Consider the following 19,941-nt stretch of genomic DNA (forward strand, 5'->3'; position numbering starts at 1 on the left):
GAGAAATTGACAAATAACACTAACATTGATTTAACGCGAGATCGATTTCGAAATCACATTAATGTATTCAAAACTTTGTTACCTCATTCACATTTGAGATTCCAAGAAACGAGACCATTGTTATTGGTGCTGGATGGTGGTGTTCCACTTCATTATAATAGTCATGTTCCTATAAAGATGAAAAAACAAGAGGTTCCTAAAAGAACGGTTTTCATTACCAAGTTGGAAACTTATTTCTCAACAGTGATACCAGAAGAGGTTACAGACTCCACGTCAACAGAAACTTCAGTGGATTCAAATACAATAACGGACGTTGAATCAACAACTGCTGCGCATAGCTCCATGGTAACTACTTTACCATCTCCTTATTACACTGCCAGTGAAACGTTCACTACGACTGAGACAGCAGTTGCATCTAACCAAGAACGGCCAATCTCGAAGCAAGAGTTATTGGCAATGGAAGAAATTAAACGACTAGAGCAATTACTTTTAGATCTAAAGAAGGAAATGTTACTTCAACAGGAAAACTTTCGACTTCAAATGTTGTCGATATATAATGCAACAAAAGAAGTTACAACCACGAAACAAACAACACAAACAGCACAAACAACAAATGTAATTGGGCTAGATCATGAAAAGAACCACGGTAAGAATATCTTGAATCAAAAGAATCCATCAAATTCCGTATTGATAGTTCCGCAATTCCAGAATCATAGAAAAGAAAATGAGGAACATAGTACCCATGTGTACCATCATGAATATGCAAAACCGAAAGTTCCTTGGTATGGGGTAGCTGCCACAACTGAAACAACAACCTCTGATGAAATAAGCATTGCGCCTACCCCAGAGCCGGAAAAAGATAATTTGCATCCCTTTGCACCTATAAAGACCGGGGAAGTGCAGGATCCATACGACTACGTTATCACGTATGATGTTACAGAATCATTACAAGTTTCAAAGGATACACAGTCAACTCAAAGCGACGTAACTGAAACGCCAATTGCAACCGAGGACACAACTACAGTTACAGCAACAGCCACAGTGACAAAAAGAAGAGATTATAGATTTAGGAATAATAATCTGACCATTGACTTTGATGTATTTCATTTGGATGTACTGGAGAATCAAGGTAATCACTACAAGAAATCGTTTCTAATATGGTTGTTAGCAAGTGTATTAATGTGTTTGTATTAATTATAATTAGATGACGATATACTGTAATAAAAAAAAAAATCACATGAATAGGCTAAACCGGAAAAATGACTATCTTATTTTGTTGGGTTAAAATCGGACAATTTTATTGTCGGAATTGTCCGCGCGACTCAGCTAAGTCACTCATTTTATGTCCGTGCCTCCCATTAGACAATAGTCCCTTTGCGCATTTCTTTTTTTTTTTTTAAGTTTTGAGTATTTTTTTTTTTTACTTAAAAGAGAGCAAAGACGTTAAAGTGACAACATCAGAAAGTTACAACCTTCCCGCTTTAACATTACAATGAATATTTCCCCTGTTATAGAGCAAGAGCAGAGATTGCGCAGCGAGATTAAAGCTACCATCATGGACTTTGACCTGAATTCGTCATACATTGAAGAGGAAGACATGACGTATATTTACAGCAGTTCCATTATTGACGATGATGATTCTGATGATGTTGACGATTCTCTGCTTGTCGATGAAGACACTGATGCGGAAGGTCAAGTTGAAGTTAGCGATGATGATGAAGGAACTCTTGATGAAGAAATAGACGACACTGAATACATCACTGGAAAAGTTCGTTCTGCATCTCCAACAATTGAACAAAAAACTCCAACCAACCAAGAATCCAAATTCCGAGCCTTTTTGGTAAAACACGAAATACCAAGAAAAATCTTTCATTCTTCAATTGGTGTGATTACGTTGTATTTGTATACCATTGGTGTTGACATTTCCCAGCTTTTCTTGCCCCTTTCCACAATCTTTTGCGCTGTTCTTGCCAATGATCTCATTAGATTGCATCATCCAGAATTAAACAAGATAATATGTAAGTTTATGTGGTTTATCATCAGAGAAAAGGAACGCAATACCTACAACGGAGTATTGTATTACTTGACTGGTGTTTTGATTGTGTTTTACTTTTTCCCCAAGGATATTGGAGTTGTTAGTGTCTTACTTTTGAGTTGGGCTGATACTGCTGCTTCTACTTTCGGCAGACAATTTGGTAAATACACTCCTAAGCTCGGTAATGGCAAATCAGTAGCTGGATCATTGGCTAGTTGTGTCACTGGAGTTTTGGTTGCTTACTTATACTATGGTTATTTCGTACCAAACTACAATGTCAATAGACCCGAGGATGTATTTTGGACTCCAGAAACCAGTAAATTGAATATCCATGCCTATGCATTACTTTGTGGTGTAGGTGCCAGCGTTTCTGAATTTATTGATCTTTGGGGCGTTGACGACAATTTTACTATTCCTGTATTAAGCGGGACTTTCCTTTATTGGCTAGTCAAAGCATGTCATGTTTGAATGATATAGAGTTTTAATGTTTTTATATATTGGTTCATAAGGTTTACATTTACTTCTTTTAATATACTCACATTGTACTTTTGTTTTGTGCATTTTCTATTAAGTATTATTTCTATAAATATTATTCTATGCTTCGTTGGCGAACACAGCAGCATAACCTTGACCAGTGGATGTACACATGGAAATGACACCCAACTCCTTTTGTTGTGCTCGTAATCCGTTAAGTAAAGTAGCAGTAACTCTACCACCAGTGGCACCCAATGGATGACCAATGGCAATGGCACCACCGTATGGGTTGACCTTGTCGTAGTCAAGACCGAGTTTATCTATACAGTAAATAGATTGGGATGCAAATGCTTCATTTAATTCAAAGATATCAATATCTTTGGTTTCAAGTCCCTTTCTTTTCAAAAGCTGAGGAACGGCTGCGGATGGACCAATACCCATTAATCCAGATGGGACACCAGCAACGGCAGAACCAATGAATCTAGCAATTGGTTTAATGCCAAGTTGTTCGGCATGGGCTCTGGTGGTTAATATAACAGCAGAAGCACCATCGGAGATTTGCGAGGAGTTACCGGCAGTAGTGGTACCATCTTCTTTGAAAACTGGTTTCAAAGTAGATAATTTTTCAAAAGTAGAACCGGCTCTAACACCGTCATCCTTGGAAATTTCAACCAAATCAGTCTTGGAATCATCCAATTGTCTGGCTTGAACAGGAATGATTTCCTTAGCAAAATGGCCAGTTTCAATAGCCTTGGCAGCCTTTAAATGAGAAGCAACAGCAAATTCATCTTGGGCTTTTCTAGAAATACCATATTTAGAAACAACATTCTCACTGGTGAGACCCATTGGCATCAACACGTTTTGGGCTTCTTCACTGGCGTCCTTCTTGAAAGGTTCGTATATTCTGGTTGGGATACCACGATGAGGGAAATAATCATGGGTCATGGATTCAACACCGGCGGCAATAGTAAATTTGTTTTCACCGGTTAATAAAGTACCAGCAGAATAACTTATAGCTTGGGCGGAGGATGCACATTGACGATTGATAGTGTTGACAGTAGTCTTGATTGGGAATCCAACCTTCTTGATGGCTAATGCAGATGCCTTTTGACCACCTAAAGTTTGTAAAACAGTACCAACCAAAACATCATCAATTAATTCTGGATCAATCTTGCTACGTTCAATAGAACCCTTGACAACTTGGTAAAGTAATTCTTCAGGGAACATTTTGGCGAGTCCACCCTTGATACTTTTGGTGACTGGAGTTCTTAATGCTGATAACACAACGATATCGTTGGCTGATTTCTTCAATAATGGGAGTGACATATTTGGTTGATGGATTCTACTGATCAATTCTTCATTGTGTCGTTGATTATGGGGAAACAAGGATATTTATATCTGATGCAAAAATTTTTGCCCGATTTCCGCATATTGACTTTTCCGGTAAAGGTAAATAAAATTTCCATTCATCGGAAATACAAATAAAGTGGGGAAATTTCATCAGTCAACTTTGATTGATTTTACAGTCCATTGTATTCAGGGCGACGGGTACTGCGCACAGTGATCTGGTACATGCAAGGATCGACTACTTCTTACTCGGCTAAAGCAAGACAAATCCATTAAACATGGTCTTACGATGTTGATGCTCCTACACAAGATAATATAACGGAATTACCCTTTTTGGGGCATGAAAATATTTGCGGAAATACAAAATGCTTTATTAAAATATGTCAAACAAACAAAAAAAAAAATACAATCCGCATTTATCCGCACCGGGAATATGCGGGACAATAATATGGGGTTTTTTTAAAAAAAGATTGCACAAAGAGCTATCAAATATAAATGGATCACTTTAAACAAGTTGATTGCGAATCTTTAAGAATTCATCATAGCTTAAATGATCCTTTAATCCATCATACTTGGTTAATCTCAACCACCCTTCTTTTAAACCCTTTTCGTAAAACTGCTCAACATTGGCTCTAGCTAATGGGAATTCTGCCTTCTTTAACAAATGGTACAACGTTGTCACTTTATCCCATCCTTGTTCTTCAGCCACCGATGGTAAGAATGTTCCCAGGTAATGTTCACCTTCATATTTAAGGGAGATTCTTAATCCATTCAATCCAATAGTCCAATCATTTTGATCATGAATCTCAACAAAATCAGCCAATAATGTGACGCTAACCAGTAAATGACGATTGACTTCCAGTTTCGATATGGCAGGGAATCTAGGGTCATGCATGGCTGCACTGATGGTAAATTTCGAAACTCCAGACTCAAGAGGGAAATCCAGAAATGTACCTATACACCCACGTAAATTGTCGTTCTTATTCCAAGTAATGAAAAGTGGCGCAGATTTGGGCAAGGATTTTAAGTTTTCATTCAAGGCATCAAAATATGTTGACAATGGGACCTTGTGAGTTTCAATGTTGAGTTTATTGATCAATGTTTCAAACGCATAACAACATAATGCCTTAGACATGACGGGAAATTGTTGATTTATTGTGATTATTCAGCAAATGTATCCTGCGTTCTTTTTGTTTCAATATCCCTTACTTTCGTTTTGGCCCTGCATAAAATACAAAAATAAGTCGTGTATACTACAAAATCTAGAATAACATATAAAAACTTTTTTTTTAGCCTTCAATCTGCAAATCAGACAAATTGTATAGTTTCTCTACACTAACTAAATGGTTCAGGATTTCTTCAGTGGTGAGTTCATGTTGACAACCAATTCTACAATGACTTAAATCTAAATGGGTTAATGTTTTTGGGAATATGTCACCTTGTACTTGGGTGTGAAACTGAGTCAAATAATTTCCTCGTAAACTTAATTTCAATAAACAGCCAGGGAATCGGTGCAAACAACAAAGCATGTTCCGGGAAAGATCAAGTTCTCGCAAATTACCGAAGAATGCATTGTATAATTTGGGAACAGTAACCAAATGATTTCCTGATAGTTTTAACTGGGTAAGTTGATACAAGTTTTCACTTCTACCATGTAAATTAAAGTGTTGGATGTTATTATTAGACAAATCCAAGCTTTCTAACTTTGTTAAGCACTTCCAATTAAAATTAAAATCATCAACATTTGTGAGGAGATTGTTCGATAAATTAAGCTGTACTAAGCTTTGAGGAAACTTGAATTGACCAAGACTATAATCAGAAATTCCGTTGAACGATAAGTTTAACGAGGTGATGTTTGTAAAACAATCATTTCTATTAATATCTTGGAGAAGTTCAGGACTTCCGGGAAGTTGTAGTTTCAAATTATTCACGTCAATGCTAAAATCACATTCCACGTATGGTAGCTTCCCATTATATTTCAACAAGAACGTTTCTAATTTACAATTAATGGAAGAAACTAACATCAATACTTCACTAAGTGCTTCTTTTCCAACAGTATTGATAAGCTCAAGTTGAAATTTTAACTTTTTTGTCGACCATGAAGTAACAAACTGTAACAAATCATCGTAGCATAACTGTTTAATAAATTCAACCTCGTCCGTAGTGACGAGTCTATCACTTATAAAAACTGAGATTTCGCGTGGATTCACCATGATATTTTCTCTTTTGAGGTACTTGATCTGTTCTAACGTAATCTCGACATAATCTAGAAGATAATAGCTATTGGAAAGCATTAATCTCCTATTCAGAAAATATTCTTGTAATGCAATCAATCTAATTTGAAAGTATGGATCATCTCGATCCTGACAATCATGGAATATCTCATTGATCTCGAACAAATCATCAATTTCCAGGGGACTTAAAAATGAAAGTGTAAGTTGAATCAACTCTGGGGGTAATTTAAAAGCAATCATTACTTTTTACGTCCTAGAAGCCTATGGAGGTGAAATGTGGGACATTCGGAAGATATATATTTCCCATAACCATCACAGTTGCAAAATTATTTCCAAGAAAGTTTCAAATTTCGCACCAAATTAACTCAGGCTACATACAAGCCGACATAAAAGAAATGGCGCTTATAGCACATAACAAGAAATAATTTTGCTGCTGGACTTTGAAATTTAATCTCGATTACAGTTATTGATCATCCAATTTCATATTAGAAGCTTACTAAGGTGGTGAACAAGCATACGGTAACTGTACGATAGTGCCCCAGTGAAGAGACAAATATAGGTGTAGCCGAAGTTGTAAAATCTATGGGGAGGGGGAAAACGCAAAGAAACTCCTGCTTTCAGATCAACTGCTATGTTAGTTGCAGTCAGGAATATTATTTAGGTATTTTAAACGAGTACGTCCTGCAATTTATACGTCAAGATTCTTTGTACTGTTCGCACGACCTAACTATTTTTTTTCCATACCAAAGAGGAAATTGTGGAATATCACCATAACCAGCGTAATAGATCTTCTACCATAGATAGATTGATACATCGTATTCCTTAGTAGTGATACATAAATAATCACAGATTCTATATAATTACCCTCCTTAGGACTAACAAAGTGACATATAATCAATGGGTGCATGTCTTTCTTGTCTTCAACACACAAACGATGATGAATATAACGAAACTACATCCTTATTAAGGAATCAAGACAATCAGTATACCAGTGACTATGTTCAAGAAGAGCAAATACTAAAACAACAGCAACGACAACAAGAGTTGGCATCGATTGTGAATGAGTTATCTGATAAGCTTATTGATGTCACCTCGTTTTTAAGTGGTGGACCATCCCAAAGTCAAATGTCAATCACAAACTCACCCAATGCAAACCCAAAGATAAATAATGATACTATATTAAGTGAAAATGACATGAATGATAGCCATATAACCACAAGCAATGAATATGACCAAGGAAAGACCTTCCCTTATATTTACAATAATATCGATAAAAACGCCGTAATACAAGCAGCCGAAGACTTGGATGAAGAGACTAGAGAAGCTTGCCAAGTTAAATTGCTGGACCCATTGTACTTGAAGTTTTAGGTTATATATATTGCTTATAAATAGATGCAAGGCAATTTTGTTGTGCCGCATAAATATAAAGAATATTTGTAACGTTACATTTTTTCCATGGCAGATCCCCCACCCTGCCCCATTGTTTAAATTTAAACCCGCAAAAATTTAAACTCCATATAAACCCCCCCTATTCTCCCGAGTAAAAAAATTTCATTCAAGTCGATCGATCTTCTCTTTCAATAGTTACAATGACAATTACTTTACGTTGGGGTATTTTAGGTGCAGGAAACATTTCTTCACAATTTGTGTTTGATTTACTTTTAAGTAATGAGCGTAAATCCGAAACTCATCATGTTGTTGGTAGTATTGGTTGTTCCAACAAGCAAAAGGGACAAGATTTTATTACTGCCAATAAGATAACTGAAGCTAACAACTATGGAGTTGTTCCAGTTGTTCAATCGTACCAAGAGCTTTACGACAATCCCGACATTGATATTGTTTACATTGGAACCCCTCATACTTACCACCGGGAACAAGCAATTGGTTGTCTCAATGGAAACAAACATGTGCTTTGCGAAAAACCAATGACTGTCAACAAGAAGGAAGCTGAAGAATTATTTGCCTTGGCTAAATCGAAAAAGAAATTCTTTATGGAAGCTGTATGGACCAGATTTTTCCCAGCCGTTAAGGAGTTGAGACAAAAAGTGTATGATGAAAAAGTTATTGGAGAAGTTCATAGATTATTTGCAGACTTTAGTTATTATGCTGATGTGACCAAGTTACCTACCAGTTCTCGTGTTAGAGATAGAACCTTGGCAGCAGGTGCGTTATTAGATATTGGTATTTACCCACTTACTTATTCAAGAATTCTTTTAGATGATAAAGTTGGTGACGAACATACCAAATTTGAATTTAAATCGTTCATGACATTAGACCCAGTTGATAAAGTTGACCACCTTTCTTCCATCATTATCAAATACGAAAATGGTAAACATGCAATTTTGTCTACCTCGGAATTAATTGATGGTCCAAAGGCATACATTCGTCTTGAAGGTACTAAAGGTTGGGCGGAAATGTATAGTGATAATCCAGCCAGAGCCAAGCATTTCAAAATTTTCTTTAAAGATGGTAGAGAACCAATCGAGTATAAGGATGAATCAGGATACAATGGATTTATCTATGAAGCCAATGCTATTGCACAAGACATTAGTGATGGTAAATTAGAAAATGATACTATTCCACATGCTGAAACTCTTTTAGTTATGGGTGTTATGGATCAAATTAGAAAGGAAAATGGGTTAGTGTATGATCAAGATAATTAGATAGCTGCGAAAAAAAAAAAAATATATATAGAGATTTTTCCACAAAAGCAAAAAAATTTGTAGTTTACAACTCTTTCCTAGACATAATAATTATAATTATGAATATATTAATTTGGCTATTGATATTGTCATATACATTTGCATCTGCAATTCCTAGCAGAGCTTCTGATGAAGATGCCGATTTTTTTAAACAAGTTTTGGAGTTTGCCAATTGGGAGCAACAAAATTCACTAAAACGAAATGATTCTTTGGAACAAGAGTTAACCCCTCAGGTACTCGAGTTAGCAGGAACAAACAAACAAGCAATAATCATATCTAGAGATGGGTCTACTAAGGTTATTGATACTGGGGATCTTTTAACTACTGGGACAAACGAGTTTGATGATGTTACAGTTGTTGCACTAGGGAAGGAAGTGAAAAAAGGGAAAGAGGGGAAACATGGCAAAGAAGGAAAACATGACAAACAAGGAAAATACATTAAAGAAAGCCAAGAAGTGAAAAAGGTGAAAGAAGAGAAGCCCATGTGGCATGTTGGTGCTGGGGTTTATGTGAACAAAGAAATTCATGAAATTAAAGAGGTTCCTGTGATAGAACATCATTGTACTGATAGTGATGATAGTGATCATGAGCATGATCATGATTGTGAATGTGGTGATGATGAGGATGACGACGACGATGATGATGGGAAGAAGAAGAAGAAGAAGAAGAAGAAGAAGAAATTGTGGTTCTTACCGTTCAGTATCCAAGATGTTCCCAGTGGTGCCAAGTATCAAATTTCTGCGTCTCAAATGGTGTCACGAGCCAATCCTGATAGTCATAATTTGTTCACGGGACAAATAGCCACAAATCCATTCCTTCCTCAAAGAAAGAATATTCTGTCCAACTACATTCGACCAGTTCGAGTCTCAAAGAAACCATTAGTTCATGTTCACAAAGATCCATATTTTGATGACACCTCGGGTGTAAACACTATTAGGGCAGATTTCAAATTGGCGTTGTTGTGTATTCTTTTCTATACAATCTTAAACTAATGTTTATCGATTATAGTTTATTGTAATGCTTTTAGCCTTTGTCTCATTTCATCTAATGCAATTTCATCTTCCTCTTCAGGAGCCTCTTCTTCAGCTGGTTCTTCCAATTTAGTAGTTGGAACTTCATGACTAATTTTCGAGAACTTGTCTTCAGTCAATGAGGTTATGATCTTGTTAATTTCTTCTTGTGACTCGGATTCTAATTCTTCATCCTCTTCAAAATCGACATCGACCATATCATCCACCATTTCATTAATAATACCTGCCTTCATCAATTCCTTGGATAATTCTTGCATAGTTTGCAGCACGGCACCAACATGGATCAATCTATTAACATCTTTCATTACAGAAGTCAGTGCACCTATAGATTGAGTTAATTTGTTCATTTGCCACTGTTCGTTAATGGTCATGTTAATTGACTCTATTCTGGTTCTAGATGTATATAATTTGTTATATTGGCGATTGATACCAATTAATTCTTTTGCATACAATTTGGCAGTTTTATAGTCCTTCTCCTTAGCTGCTTTCTTTATTAAGCTTTCAGTCTTTTTCTTTAAAGGTTGGAGTTGATTCAAGGACCTGTCCAATTCTCGTTTATTCTTCCGAAGAAGCTGGTTGATCTTCCTCATCTAAAGAATATGTTAGTATTTGACAGATTGAAACCTTCTTTAGATACCTTTAACATACCTGGTCTTTGGGATCCGGTCCATATATCTGTTTCTTTATAAAGTCCATGATTTATAGTAGGGTGTGTCTTGCTTATCAGTAGTGTGGCAGTTTTGTATTTATTTTTTTTTTTTCGTTCACTTTTCTTCAGTAACTAACGTACTATTTCAACAAGACATTCTTCTGGAATAAACAGGAAATTAAATCATACCAATAACAAGCTTAATCAAATAGCTTTATAGACTTGAAAGGAAGTTGTCTGTTGAAATGATAGTAAAAGTTGTATTCAACTGGTAGCGCCAAAAGGGCAAATGACACATGAATTAGGTACATTGTTGCCAAGGAGGCGCAAGAAATCATTACCAAAGGATTCAAAAGATTATCAACTATTTCAATTTTTTTTTTAAATAAAAACATTCAATACAACTCCCCCCCCCTCAGTATGGCCAACACACAACCTCAGCAGGAACAGTTCATCTTGATTATTGCGGCACTTGTGTTGCCTCCTTTGGCAATATTTCTTGCCAAAAAATACAGTATCTGGAACAAGGAATTTTTGGTTAGTGTTTTATTAACCATGTTTGGACATATTCCAGGAGCAATATTTACCCTTTACTATTTGTGGTACATTGAATTTCCTCAATCTCGACAAGGCGGTTATAATAGACTTCCAGATGATGATGAATCAAGACTTGGACAACAACAAGAAGGTTTCTACGAAGATCATGATCATCATCAAGAAAGTAGAGTTGGTGCTCAGGAAGAAGGTTTCTATGAACCAGAACAACTTAAACAACCACAACCACAACAGCAAGGAAATGCAGGAAGCTCATCATCAAGACCACAGAATGATGCATTAGCTGGTGACCTTCCTGCATATGAAGATATTGTTCAACCATTACAAGCCCCTGCCGTTGACGTCAAGGGTTCATCCGATAATAAGATACAACGTTAGTTTAAATATATAATGTTATACAGTTTTAATTATATTGATCAATAGTTACCATTGATTTTGCAACAAAACCTTCTAAATGGAAAATACTCTTTTGTCCCAAACTTAACCTTTCATCAAATACTGAGGCTAAATTAACCAATTCTTGCACAACTCTAACATCAGGAATAATCTCAATCAAATTAAACAATAAGGTTTTCAAAATAATTCTGGCAGGAATACAATGCGATAAAAGCTCATAGAATACTGTTCTTATTTTGGCCAAAGTAGCAACATTTCTAGCGGTTTTGATGTTATTGGCAATGTTCTTTATTATAACTTCCCAATCTAAATTAATAATTGAAAGGTTAGTTTCTGGCTTAATAGTTTCATTTTGCATAGTCAAAGTTTCAAAACTTAATAAAGCTCTTCTCAAATTTCGATTACTAGCAGTAGAAACTTTGGTGTAGAATGGTTCAAGGTCATTAGAACTGAACTTAATACCTTCTTTGACGGAAATATTAGACAAGATGGAATTGATATCAGTAATGGAAGGACTTGGAATTCTCACTAAAAGAGTTCTTGACTTGATTGGAGCAATAATGTTGGAGATCGAGTTGCAAACCAAGATTAATCTGATATTAGATGAATACTTTTCCATGGTTCTTCTTAATGCGGCTTGTGCATCCCTACTTAACGAATCTGCTTCATTGATGATAACAATCTTGAATCTGTGTTTGGTCTTGGACGAACTTTGATTATTGAAATCAACTTGTTCAGTTGATGCAATGTCCTTTAACAAATCTTGAATAACCACACGATCATTGTTACCCATATCGGAAGGAGTAATCTCCAAATGATAAGGAGAACTCAACACGTTGAATTCTAACTTTCTATTAGAAGAAGTAACAAATGTTTTAACATCAATCTTTAATTTTTCAACCAGGGATCCAAAGATTTCATTCAAAGTACAATATATTCTTGTCTTTTTACCTGCTCCACTTGGTCCATAGATTAACAAGTGAGGAAAATCACCTGATTTAGATAATGCCTTCAAGCTTTGAGTTATAGAGTCATGATATAACAATTGATCTAGAGTTTTCGGACGATATTTGTCTACCCACAACGACATGATTCAGTGATGGCTGTAAAAGAAGTAGGAAACAGAAAGACGCGTTTAATCTTGGTTGTCTAAAAAAGTGTACGAAAAAAAAAAAAATTAAATAATAAAATAAAAAAAAAATTACCATACATTTTGTTTAACTATATAAATATTTACGCCTTTGGTTTAGTTCTTATGAAGTGAGATGGACATTCATACCCAGCTGGATTCTTTTCCAAGTACTTTTGGTGGTACTCTTCAGCATCGTGCCATACCTTAATTGGCTCTATTATAGTAACAATCTTGTCATTTGGATACCAAGTCTTTTGGTATTCTTCTTTTAATTTCCAAGCTAATGCGTTATCTTGGTCATTGTGAGTTAAAATAGCTGATCTGTATTGAGTACCAACATCTGGACCTTGTGAATTAACAGTGGTTGGATCATGCATTCTAAAAAATATATCCAAAATATCTTCAAGTTTCAATTGAGCTGGTTCATAAGAAAGTTGTATACTTTCGACGAAATTAGTAGATCCAGAACATACTAATTCATAGTTGACATTACCAACAGTTGGAATACCATTAGCATAACCGACTTTAACATCGACTAATCCTTTGTTTTCAAATTGCTTCTTGAACACACGTTCAACCCCCCAGAAACATCCAGCAGCTAAGGTAATTAATTGCGAGGTTGGTGTTGTTTTCAAAGTAGATGATATAGTTGATACAGACATTGTTGTATTAAAAAAGAATAGTATATATCTAATGCTCGAAGAAATCAGAGGGGGAGCCACAGTGTTTATATAAGATCTGGTGGCGGTGGGGTTGTAGTTCTCCCGCGATGCGCCAATTTGGTAATCAAAAAACTAAATTTGCCTTGTACATGACGTTACATCACGTGAGTTTTTTTTTGTTTTTTTTCTTTACTTCCGTTTGAACCCAAAAATCGACTTCTTTCGTTCAGGAACTGGGCTTTCAATAGTTCCACCCAGTGATGAGGCACCACTAACACTGGCTTTCTTGTCAGAGTTTGTTGTGTCCGACGAGTTTTTCCATTTAAGTCCCCAAGACTTCTTCTCTTTAGGTTCTTTATTACTGCTGGACCTTGAGAGTGGTTTTTCTTCTTTTGTGCCATCAAATTTGAATGGTTTAAACACTCCCTGCTTTTTAGCCTCTGGCGCATTGTAAGAATTGACCGATGATGTTTCTGATTTTTCTTGCTCAACTTCTTCGGCAGTAGTTGGTTTCTTCAACGATAAGTCACTGTTATTATTAACTTGTTGAAGTAATCCAAAATCATCTCCTTTGTAAATACTGGAAATATCAAATCCAAAATCGACAACATCGTCACTGGTTTCGTGACACTTGCTGTAAAATAAAATATATGCACTTGCCAATCCAGGCCCATTGCCAAAGAATCGCATAACATAGGAATCATCAACCAATTCCACAGTTTCATCATCAAATAAAAGCCATAATCCATACTTGGTCTTACAGATGGACACATAATGTCCATGCATGGGTCCTCCTCCTATATGCACAACCAACGCATATAATTCGTATAAATGTTGTTCCTGATCATCGTCGGTAGTGTTGAACAATTTCAATTTAAATGGATAACTAATTGAATCAAATAATTTCACCATTTTATCAACGGTTTCATCATACTTGAATCTCTTGAAATTGATTACCAAAACTTCAGGCAATTTGTTCAACTTGATAGTTTTCACGGCTTCTTGAAGTGATGAACATGTATTACAATAAAACTTATTCTGATTAGTCAATGTTTCCAGTTTCGAGAAATTATTAAGGGAATAACTTAACGAGTATGCACTTTCACCAGGGGGAATATCAATTGATAGATCAAGGAAATATTCATGTCTTGAACTGACAGTTTCACATGATAAACATTTAGTTTCATTAGTGATTGAACCCCGGAATATATTGTTACACCAATTGTTTTCAGGGCCAACTTCTCTATTCAAGGTTTCGATAATTTCATTAATTAAATAATTGAAAAATTCATGAGCATCATGATGCATATTATTCTGACGAAACAAGTAATTCCTATCTTTAAGTTTTTGAATAAAATAATTGGGTGATACTACACCAATGGTGGATTTATTTTCAATCATACTTTCAAATATATCCTTGAGTGCGTACATCAATATGGAATCTTCATGTTGCTCACCAATTTGCAAAGAAGCATCAAGATTTATAATAGGACCGTTGATCAATGCAGATCGTTTTCTTTGATCGGCACCTGGATTTACATTGAAAGGATTAATGGGAACTAATAAGTTTGTTTCCGGGTGAGGAATCCCCACAATGATTGCACTTGAGGTAGAGCTGATGGAACCTTCGGATTGGGTCTGTTGCGGTTGATCGCCATTTAAAAGCATGGATGAACTTTGGGAATAGTCAACTCTACCAGAAGGGTTGACTTCGTGGTTTGTAGGTCTTGTCATCAAAATCGGCAATTTCTGAAATTCTGCACACTTTTTGATATTGAGTCGTTGCTCCAAGGTTAGTACATCCCAATCTTTAGCTTCTCTTATATAACTTGCAGTCTTGCTATCAATAACATTGGCAGCTGTTGTTGTAGAAGATGAATTGTTAAATTTGATTCCAAATAATGACCCTTTTCTCGACAGTTTAGGACGTTCCTCTAATCCGCCACTGCCACTTACAACTGAACCAGCCAGTATTGGTGTTTGTGTGGGGACTTTGCCTTGTTCTTTGAGCTTCTTTTGCAATAATTGTTCGTACTTGTTACTGAAACTATGCAATTTAGATCCAGATATTTTCAATTTCGGTTCATGTTTGGTGAATTTATGCAGCACGAGGTTCTTGCGGAAATTCTCTGTATAATATAAACATTGGAGAATGGAATTACAATAGCATGTATTACCAAAGTTTTCCATTCCAAAGATCTTGTATGAACCATCCCCATAGGGAAGTATGACTGGTGGATTAGGTTCGGGGTAAGGTTTGGTCATTGTGTGGTGGGTGGATCAGTGGAGGTAGTTAATTTGGTGATGTAACTTTTTTGTGTCCTGAATATCTGAAAGGGTGGATTACGGACTGCATATACGAGATACCTCCCAGGAGTCTGTAATTAGTATATTATACGACAAACAATATGATGTTAGATCGATTAGTTCTTGTTATACAAGCTGGATACTACTTGTAACTACTTCCATCATAGTTTTTGATCTATCTGTATCCTGTTCTTATACAACGGAGTTATGTGCTAATCACGTGATGTATTTTCCAAATTGAAATCAAAACTTCCAATTAAAAATTTTTTTATTTTCAGTTGATATTAAAAAGCTCAAACAGTATTACCAATTCAACCACACAAAACATGCTTGGATTGGCAAGAAACTTGTTTTCCTCATTCAGGACAATTCATGCTCCTACACCAAGCTCCCTTTTAAATACACAAAACTTTGGAGTATTCAAGAGATATACCCATGAGTATGCACCAAGACTTAATAGAATCGGAAAAGCCATGAAGGGAAGAGTTCCAGTTAGAACTGGAGGATCTACTAAAGGTAATTCTGTTGAATCTGGAAAACTAGGATTAAGATTGAAATCTCAAGGTTTAAGAATATCTGCCAACCAACTTAAAGCTGCTGATAAAGTATTGAGGAGAGAGTTGAGACCAACCAAGTCATTATTGATAACTAGATTTGCTTGTAATATTGCCGTGTGTGTAAAAGGTAATCAAACTAGAATGGGTAAAGGTAAGGGTGGTTTCCATCATTGGGCTGCCAGATTCCCAACCGGTAAAGTCTTGTTTGAAATCAAGGGCGATATCCATGATAGAACTGCTAGAGAAGCCTTGAGAAAAGCAGCTGATAAATTGCCTGGTCTTTATGAAATTATCACACCTGAATCTAAAGTTAGAGTTGGTCTTAAAAGTCTTGTTGATAAACCAGAACCAGTCAATTATGTTGCTCAAATGAATGCCACACCAAGCAAGAAATGGGCCAATATCCAAGCACATAAGACTAATCCAGTGTATAAGTTATTCCGTGGTAGATAATTTTGTGTAGATAATTTTGTATAGATAAATATCTTGTAAATATAGTACTCAACCTACTTTTTTTTAAAAAAAAATAAATAGTTTACACAAGGAAAAGGCGGGCTCGTAAATTATAATCAGATTATCATCGTGTTATGTCAACCCTGAGGGATACACCCAAGCTAGTAAGCCTTGCATTGAATGCTGCTTCCAAGATAGTAGAATCTGATACCAATGTGTCAACAATTGACTTAAACTTGTTGGAAAACCTCAACACAAACCAATCATTGAACTACATTAAACTTGAAAAGAATTTGGATGATATGGAAACCAATTCAAATCAACTAAAACAGTTAAGTATGTATACGCTAAAGTTGTTGGTCAACAAACACCCACTAACGAATCCTTATAGAAGCAGAATTTGAAAGTCATTCTCAAGAATTGATTAGTATTGAAAACAAAATAGCAATATTAGAAGAAATAACCACCGAGTTAGATCAGTGGTCAAAACAGTTGGAACATAATGTAGAAAGCGCTGTAAATAAAGGAAAATAAAGTGAGAGGTTTTACAAAAAGCGGCTATTTTTTTCTTGTATTACAAACAAACTATGAAGATAACATTGCTAATACTATACCTATTCCTTATATCAATGGTTACTGCTGACTATCCTCGAATACATTCACATTTTGGAGACGGCTACGGAACGGATTCATCCTCAGAAGAAGAATACAAACTGCCAAAGTACTTTTCCTTCAAAAAGCTTTTCCTCCGCTTGTTATTTCAAGACATGTTTAGCAACGATTATGATTCCGGCTCAGATGATGATAGCGCTCTGGAACCAGATTGGAAATTCCTGGACCCGTATTGGGAGAGTTCTCTGGAATCTAGTGATGATGAACAACACTTTAGGCATGGAATTGACAAACGTTCCGATTTCAGCAGAATCAAAATGGATGGTTCTATCTTGTTAAATAGAAGTCTTAATTATCCTATAAATATACTAGTCTGATTCCACAGCGTCGTAATATTTCACTTGAATCCACAAACTACAACTGCTACATTGTACAATAATATCATATCCACCTTGGTTATCTGCAGTTCCATTTTGTTCAAGATCTGTTTCACAAAGCTTGATTCCCTCGGGAAATTGACATCTTGGGCAAGTCTTCAGCCATATGACATTATCCTCGTCAAATTCAAAATCTTCAAGAGAGTACAAATCAAGTCCACCTCCATTCAAGTTAAATCCTTTCAATTTAGATCCTTGTATTATCAGATTGTCATAGTTTGTTCTAGATTCTGAATCAATCAATGTCCTATATGCTTCCTTTATGAGTGATATTTCATCCTGGACACCTTTATTATTTACCTTATCAGGATGTGTTGTTAATAATTTTTCACGGTATGCTTGTTTGATTTCTATGCTACTGCTAGTGGGGCTAATACCTAATAGCTCATAGTATGTTTTGGTCATGAGTAGGTCGAGTTGGCCTAGTTAACAAATCTCGAAATTTTTTTTTGGGGCCGAAAAATACAAACCCAAACCTAAATAAAAAAAAAAAAAATCTCAAGTTGCGATGATCCCCTTCTACAACAACCATGTCTCCATCGAAACAAGAATCGCGTACCTCAAATATTAGGGTGGTTTCCTTTACTGAAGAGCCAGTTGTTGCTGTTGGATCTTTTTTCAATGGACTTTCTGTTCCTTCATCGACTGAATTTGATTTATACAAACACAAGAAACAAAACAATTATGTCCTTCATGGAGAATCAGAAACTTTAGACTACAATGGTGAATCACTTACCGATGACCAAAACGATTATGTGGTTGGTGTCTATGACCCTGTGCATAAATCTGTTGAATTATTTAAATCTCCATACCTTTCCACTAAAGTCACTGCTAAAAGGAACAGAATATACAAGGGACCTAAAGTAAGACAAGCCGGTGTCAGACTGATTACCCAACGTAATGCTTTAGGTGAAGCTTTTGGTACCAAGAAAGCCAAAGCTGCCATTACCAATTTGGAAAAGAACAGAATTGATGCTGAGAAATTACAAGGGTTGGAAATGGATATTGTTGATAGTGTTAAAGAATCAAGTCAAGATTTGCCAACTAAAGAAAAAATGGCTTCGGATGTTGTCAATGATAGACCTACTCCATTGGCAGATGTCGATGCCAAGAATGTTGAAGATGTTTACCCATTGTATAATATCATACCAGAAAAAGAATGGGCATACTTGCGTGTCAGTTCAATCTTATCTGAAACCGACGAAAGTAAACAATTGGAAGCTTTCCCATATGGTAAATCCGAATATGTTAAGAAGCATTTACCATCTTTGGTGAAACAAGAAAATATCGAGAAAATACAATTACTTTATTATGCTTCTCTCTTATTTGGTGTTTATCAAAACAGACGTGTAAAGGATAAACAGGCCCTTATGACAAGATTACAAGACAAACCTTCTGAGGTTTTGGTTGATGGTATTTTAGAAAAATTTGCCATTTCCCGTGCATCTCAATTTGGTAAATCCAAAGACAGATCATTCACTATTGATCCACATCATGAAGATAAGTTATTGTGTTATTTATTAGCTCTTATTCTTCATATCAACAATTTTGTTGTTGAATTACCACCATTAGCCAATGAATTGAACATGAAACCTACTAGATTGGTTGGTTTATTTAAAGCATTAGGTGCAACTATCAAGAGTGCCACTGTTGGTGAAGCTGAAGCATTTGGAATACCCAAGAGTGCTGCTGGTACTTATAAGATTGCCACTTTACGTGTACCATTTAAATTACCAGAAATGACCAGAAGAGGAAAGAGAACTCGTTAATTTCTTGCATAGCTTGTTTTTTTTTATAAAGTACATAGTAATAGATTCATTTATCACAAGCATATACATTGTACTAAATAAAATCTTTAACTTTTCAAATCGTATTGAGCAAAGTGAAAAAAAAAAAATAATGACTCCGACGCGGTTCGAACGCGTGCATCTTTACGATAGTAGAACTTGAGTCTACCGCCTTAACCACTCGGCCACAGAGCCAATTTTTCTAATTTTTTTCCCTGGTTTTTAGTGCCGGCGTCTAGTCACGTGGTAATTCTAAAATGAGTAGATTTAATATTCTAATGGTATTTATTGACTAAAGATGTTTAGTATATGATTTTTGGGGTTTTTACTAAGATGGTTGCTTAATTGAACTTGTGTTGTGAGTTATTTTGGATCATGTCGTAAGGTTGATTCAATTTCCTATAAGGAATTGCGAAATTTATAAAAAAAAGGCAAAGCCTCAAACAACTGAAAGAAAATCCAATCAATATAAATATTGCTAAATCAGAACATTTGTATATCAATCACGATTCTGTTAAAATACTTGCAAAGAGTAATTATGTGGTTTTCGTTGTATATTGTAAAGCGGTTG

At 35.7% G+C, this 19,941-nt stretch overlaps 17 protein-coding genes across 17 annotated transcripts; 9 read left to right on the forward strand and 8 right to left on the reverse strand. All coding sequences in view use genetic code 12, as the record gives it.

The window, feature by feature from the left end:
* Positions 1-177: 177 nt before the first annotated feature.
* Positions 178-1,194, forward strand: PGA27 (Pga27p; the record flags this gene model as incomplete). Its single annotated transcript, XM_007375087.1, has 1 exon — positions 178-1,194. One exon carries the CDS (start codon positions 178-180, stop codon positions 1,192-1,194), a length of 1,017 nt encoding a protein of 338 aa, XP_007375149.1.
* Positions 1,195-1,436: 242 nt separating this feature from the next.
* SPAPADRAFT_60969 (diacylglycerol kinase) lies at positions 1,437-2,588 on the forward strand (the record flags this gene model as incomplete). The annotated part of the gene is made up of 1 exon (XM_007375088.1): positions 1,437-2,588. The coding sequence occupies one exon, from the start codon at positions 1,493-1,495 to the stop codon at positions 2,501-2,503; it is 1,011 nt and encodes a 336-aa protein (XP_007375150.1).
* A 41-nt stretch (positions 2,589-2,629) lies between these two features.
* On the reverse strand, positions 2,630-3,835 carry POT1-2 (Pot1-2p; the record flags this gene model as incomplete). Its single annotated transcript, XM_007375089.1, has 1 exon — positions 2,630-3,835. One exon carries the CDS (start codon positions 3,833-3,835, stop codon positions 2,630-2,632), a length of 1,206 nt encoding a protein of 401 aa, XP_007375151.1.
* Positions 3,836-4,174: 339 nt separating this feature from the next.
* SPAPADRAFT_60970 (uncharacterized protein) lies at positions 4,175-5,037 on the reverse strand (the record flags this gene model as incomplete). The annotated part of the gene is made up of 1 exon (XM_007375090.1): positions 4,175-5,037. A coding segment is annotated over one exon (553 nt), but the record flags the coding sequence as incomplete, so codon positions are not given.
* A 108-nt stretch (positions 5,038-5,145) lies between these two features.
* SPAPADRAFT_50493 (uncharacterized protein) lies at positions 5,146-6,330 on the reverse strand (the record flags this gene model as incomplete). Its single annotated transcript, XM_007375091.1, has 1 exon — positions 5,146-6,330. One exon carries the CDS (start codon positions 6,328-6,330, stop codon positions 5,146-5,148), a length of 1,185 nt encoding a protein of 394 aa, XP_007375153.1.
* Positions 6,331-6,883: 553 nt separating this feature from the next.
* SPAPADRAFT_60971 (uncharacterized protein) lies at positions 6,884-7,528 on the forward strand (the record flags this gene model as incomplete). The annotated part of the gene is made up of 1 exon (XM_007375092.1): positions 6,884-7,528. One exon carries the CDS (start codon positions 6,988-6,990, stop codon positions 7,456-7,458), a length of 471 nt encoding a protein of 156 aa, XP_007375154.1.
* A 151-nt stretch (positions 7,529-7,679) lies between these two features.
* On the forward strand, positions 7,680-8,753 carry SPAPADRAFT_60972 (uncharacterized protein; the record flags this gene model as incomplete). The annotated part of the gene is made up of 1 exon (XM_007375093.1): positions 7,680-8,753. One exon carries the CDS (start codon positions 7,680-7,682, stop codon positions 8,751-8,753), a length of 1,074 nt encoding a protein of 357 aa, XP_007375155.1.
* An 899-nt stretch (positions 8,754-9,652) lies between these two features.
* On the reverse strand, positions 9,653-10,541 carry VPS24 (ESCRT-III subunit protein; the record flags this gene model as incomplete). The annotated part of the gene is made up of 2 exons (XM_007375094.1): positions 9,653-10,413; positions 10,472-10,541. 2 exons carry the CDS (start codon positions 10,517-10,519, stop codon positions 9,802-9,804), a joined length of 660 nt encoding a protein of 219 aa, XP_007375156.1.
* A 61-nt stretch (positions 10,542-10,602) lies between these two features.
* RFC5 (replication factor C subunit 5) lies at positions 10,603-12,528 on the reverse strand (the record flags this gene model as incomplete). Its single annotated transcript, XM_007375095.1, has 1 exon — positions 10,603-12,528. The coding sequence occupies one exon, from the start codon at positions 12,511-12,513 to the stop codon at positions 11,431-11,433; it is 1,083 nt and encodes a 360-aa protein (XP_007375157.1).
* Positions 10,893-11,405, forward strand: SPAPADRAFT_50498 (uncharacterized protein; the record flags this gene model as incomplete). Its single annotated transcript, XM_007375096.1, has 1 exon — positions 10,893-11,405. One exon carries the CDS (start codon positions 10,893-10,895, stop codon positions 11,403-11,405), a length of 513 nt encoding a protein of 170 aa, XP_007375158.1.
* Positions 12,529-12,626: 98 nt separating the features above from the next.
* MXR1 (peptide-methionine-S-sulfoxide reductase) lies at positions 12,627-13,299 on the reverse strand (the record flags this gene model as incomplete). Its single annotated transcript, XM_007375097.1, has 1 exon — positions 12,627-13,299. One exon carries the CDS (start codon positions 13,215-13,217, stop codon positions 12,657-12,659), a length of 561 nt encoding a protein of 186 aa, XP_007375159.1.
* A 107-nt stretch (positions 13,300-13,406) lies between these two features.
* UBP13 (ubiquitin-specific protease) lies at positions 13,407-15,482 on the reverse strand (the record flags this gene model as incomplete). The annotated part of the gene is made up of 2 exons (XM_007375098.1): positions 13,407-13,450; positions 13,472-15,482. The coding sequence occupies 2 exons, from the start codon at positions 15,480-15,482 to the stop codon at positions 13,407-13,409; spliced, it is 2,055 nt and encodes a 684-aa protein (XP_007375160.1).
* Positions 15,483-15,819: 337 nt separating this feature from the next.
* On the forward strand, positions 15,820-16,591 carry SPAPADRAFT_60982 (mitochondrial 54S ribosomal protein uL16m; the record flags this gene model as incomplete). The annotated part of the gene is made up of 1 exon (XM_007375099.1): positions 15,820-16,591. One exon carries the CDS (start codon positions 15,851-15,853, stop codon positions 16,532-16,534), a length of 684 nt encoding a protein of 227 aa, XP_007375161.1.
* Positions 16,592-16,622: 31 nt separating this feature from the next.
* Positions 16,623-17,992, forward strand: SPAPADRAFT_152051 (uncharacterized protein; the record flags this gene model as incomplete). Its single annotated transcript, XM_007375100.1, has 2 exons — positions 16,623-16,869; positions 16,926-17,992. The coding sequence occupies one exon, from the start codon at positions 17,122-17,124 to the stop codon at positions 17,521-17,523; it is 402 nt and encodes a 133-aa protein (XP_007375162.1).
* SPAPADRAFT_60983 (uncharacterized protein) lies at positions 16,634-17,992 on the reverse strand (the record flags this gene model as incomplete). Its single annotated transcript, XM_007375101.1, has 2 exons — positions 16,634-16,870; positions 16,926-17,992. The coding sequence occupies one exon, from the start codon at positions 17,986-17,988 to the stop codon at positions 17,515-17,517; it is 474 nt and encodes a 157-aa protein (XP_007375163.1).
* On the forward strand, positions 16,669-17,068 carry SPAPADRAFT_136981 (uncharacterized protein; the record flags this gene model as incomplete). The annotated part of the gene is made up of 2 exons (XM_007375102.1): positions 16,669-16,870; positions 16,926-17,068. 2 exons carry the CDS (start codon positions 16,669-16,671, stop codon positions 17,066-17,068), a joined length of 345 nt encoding a protein of 114 aa, XP_007375164.1.
* Positions 17,993-18,113: 121 nt separating the features above from the next.
* Positions 18,114-19,107, forward strand: SPAPADRAFT_60984 (DNA-directed RNA polymerase I subunit; the record flags this gene model as incomplete). The annotated part of the gene is made up of 1 exon (XM_007375103.1): positions 18,114-19,107. A coding segment is annotated over one exon (994 nt), but the record flags the coding sequence as incomplete, so codon positions are not given.
* Positions 19,108-19,941: the final 834 nt, after the last annotated feature.

The sequence above is a fragment of the Spathaspora passalidarum genome (assembly GCF_000223485.1).
Source record: "Spathaspora passalidarum NRRL Y-27907 unplaced genomic scaffold SPAPAscaffold_3, whole genome shotgun sequence".
Lineage (NCBI taxonomy): Eukaryota > Fungi > Ascomycota > Pichiomycetes > Serinales > Debaryomycetaceae > Spathaspora > Spathaspora passalidarum.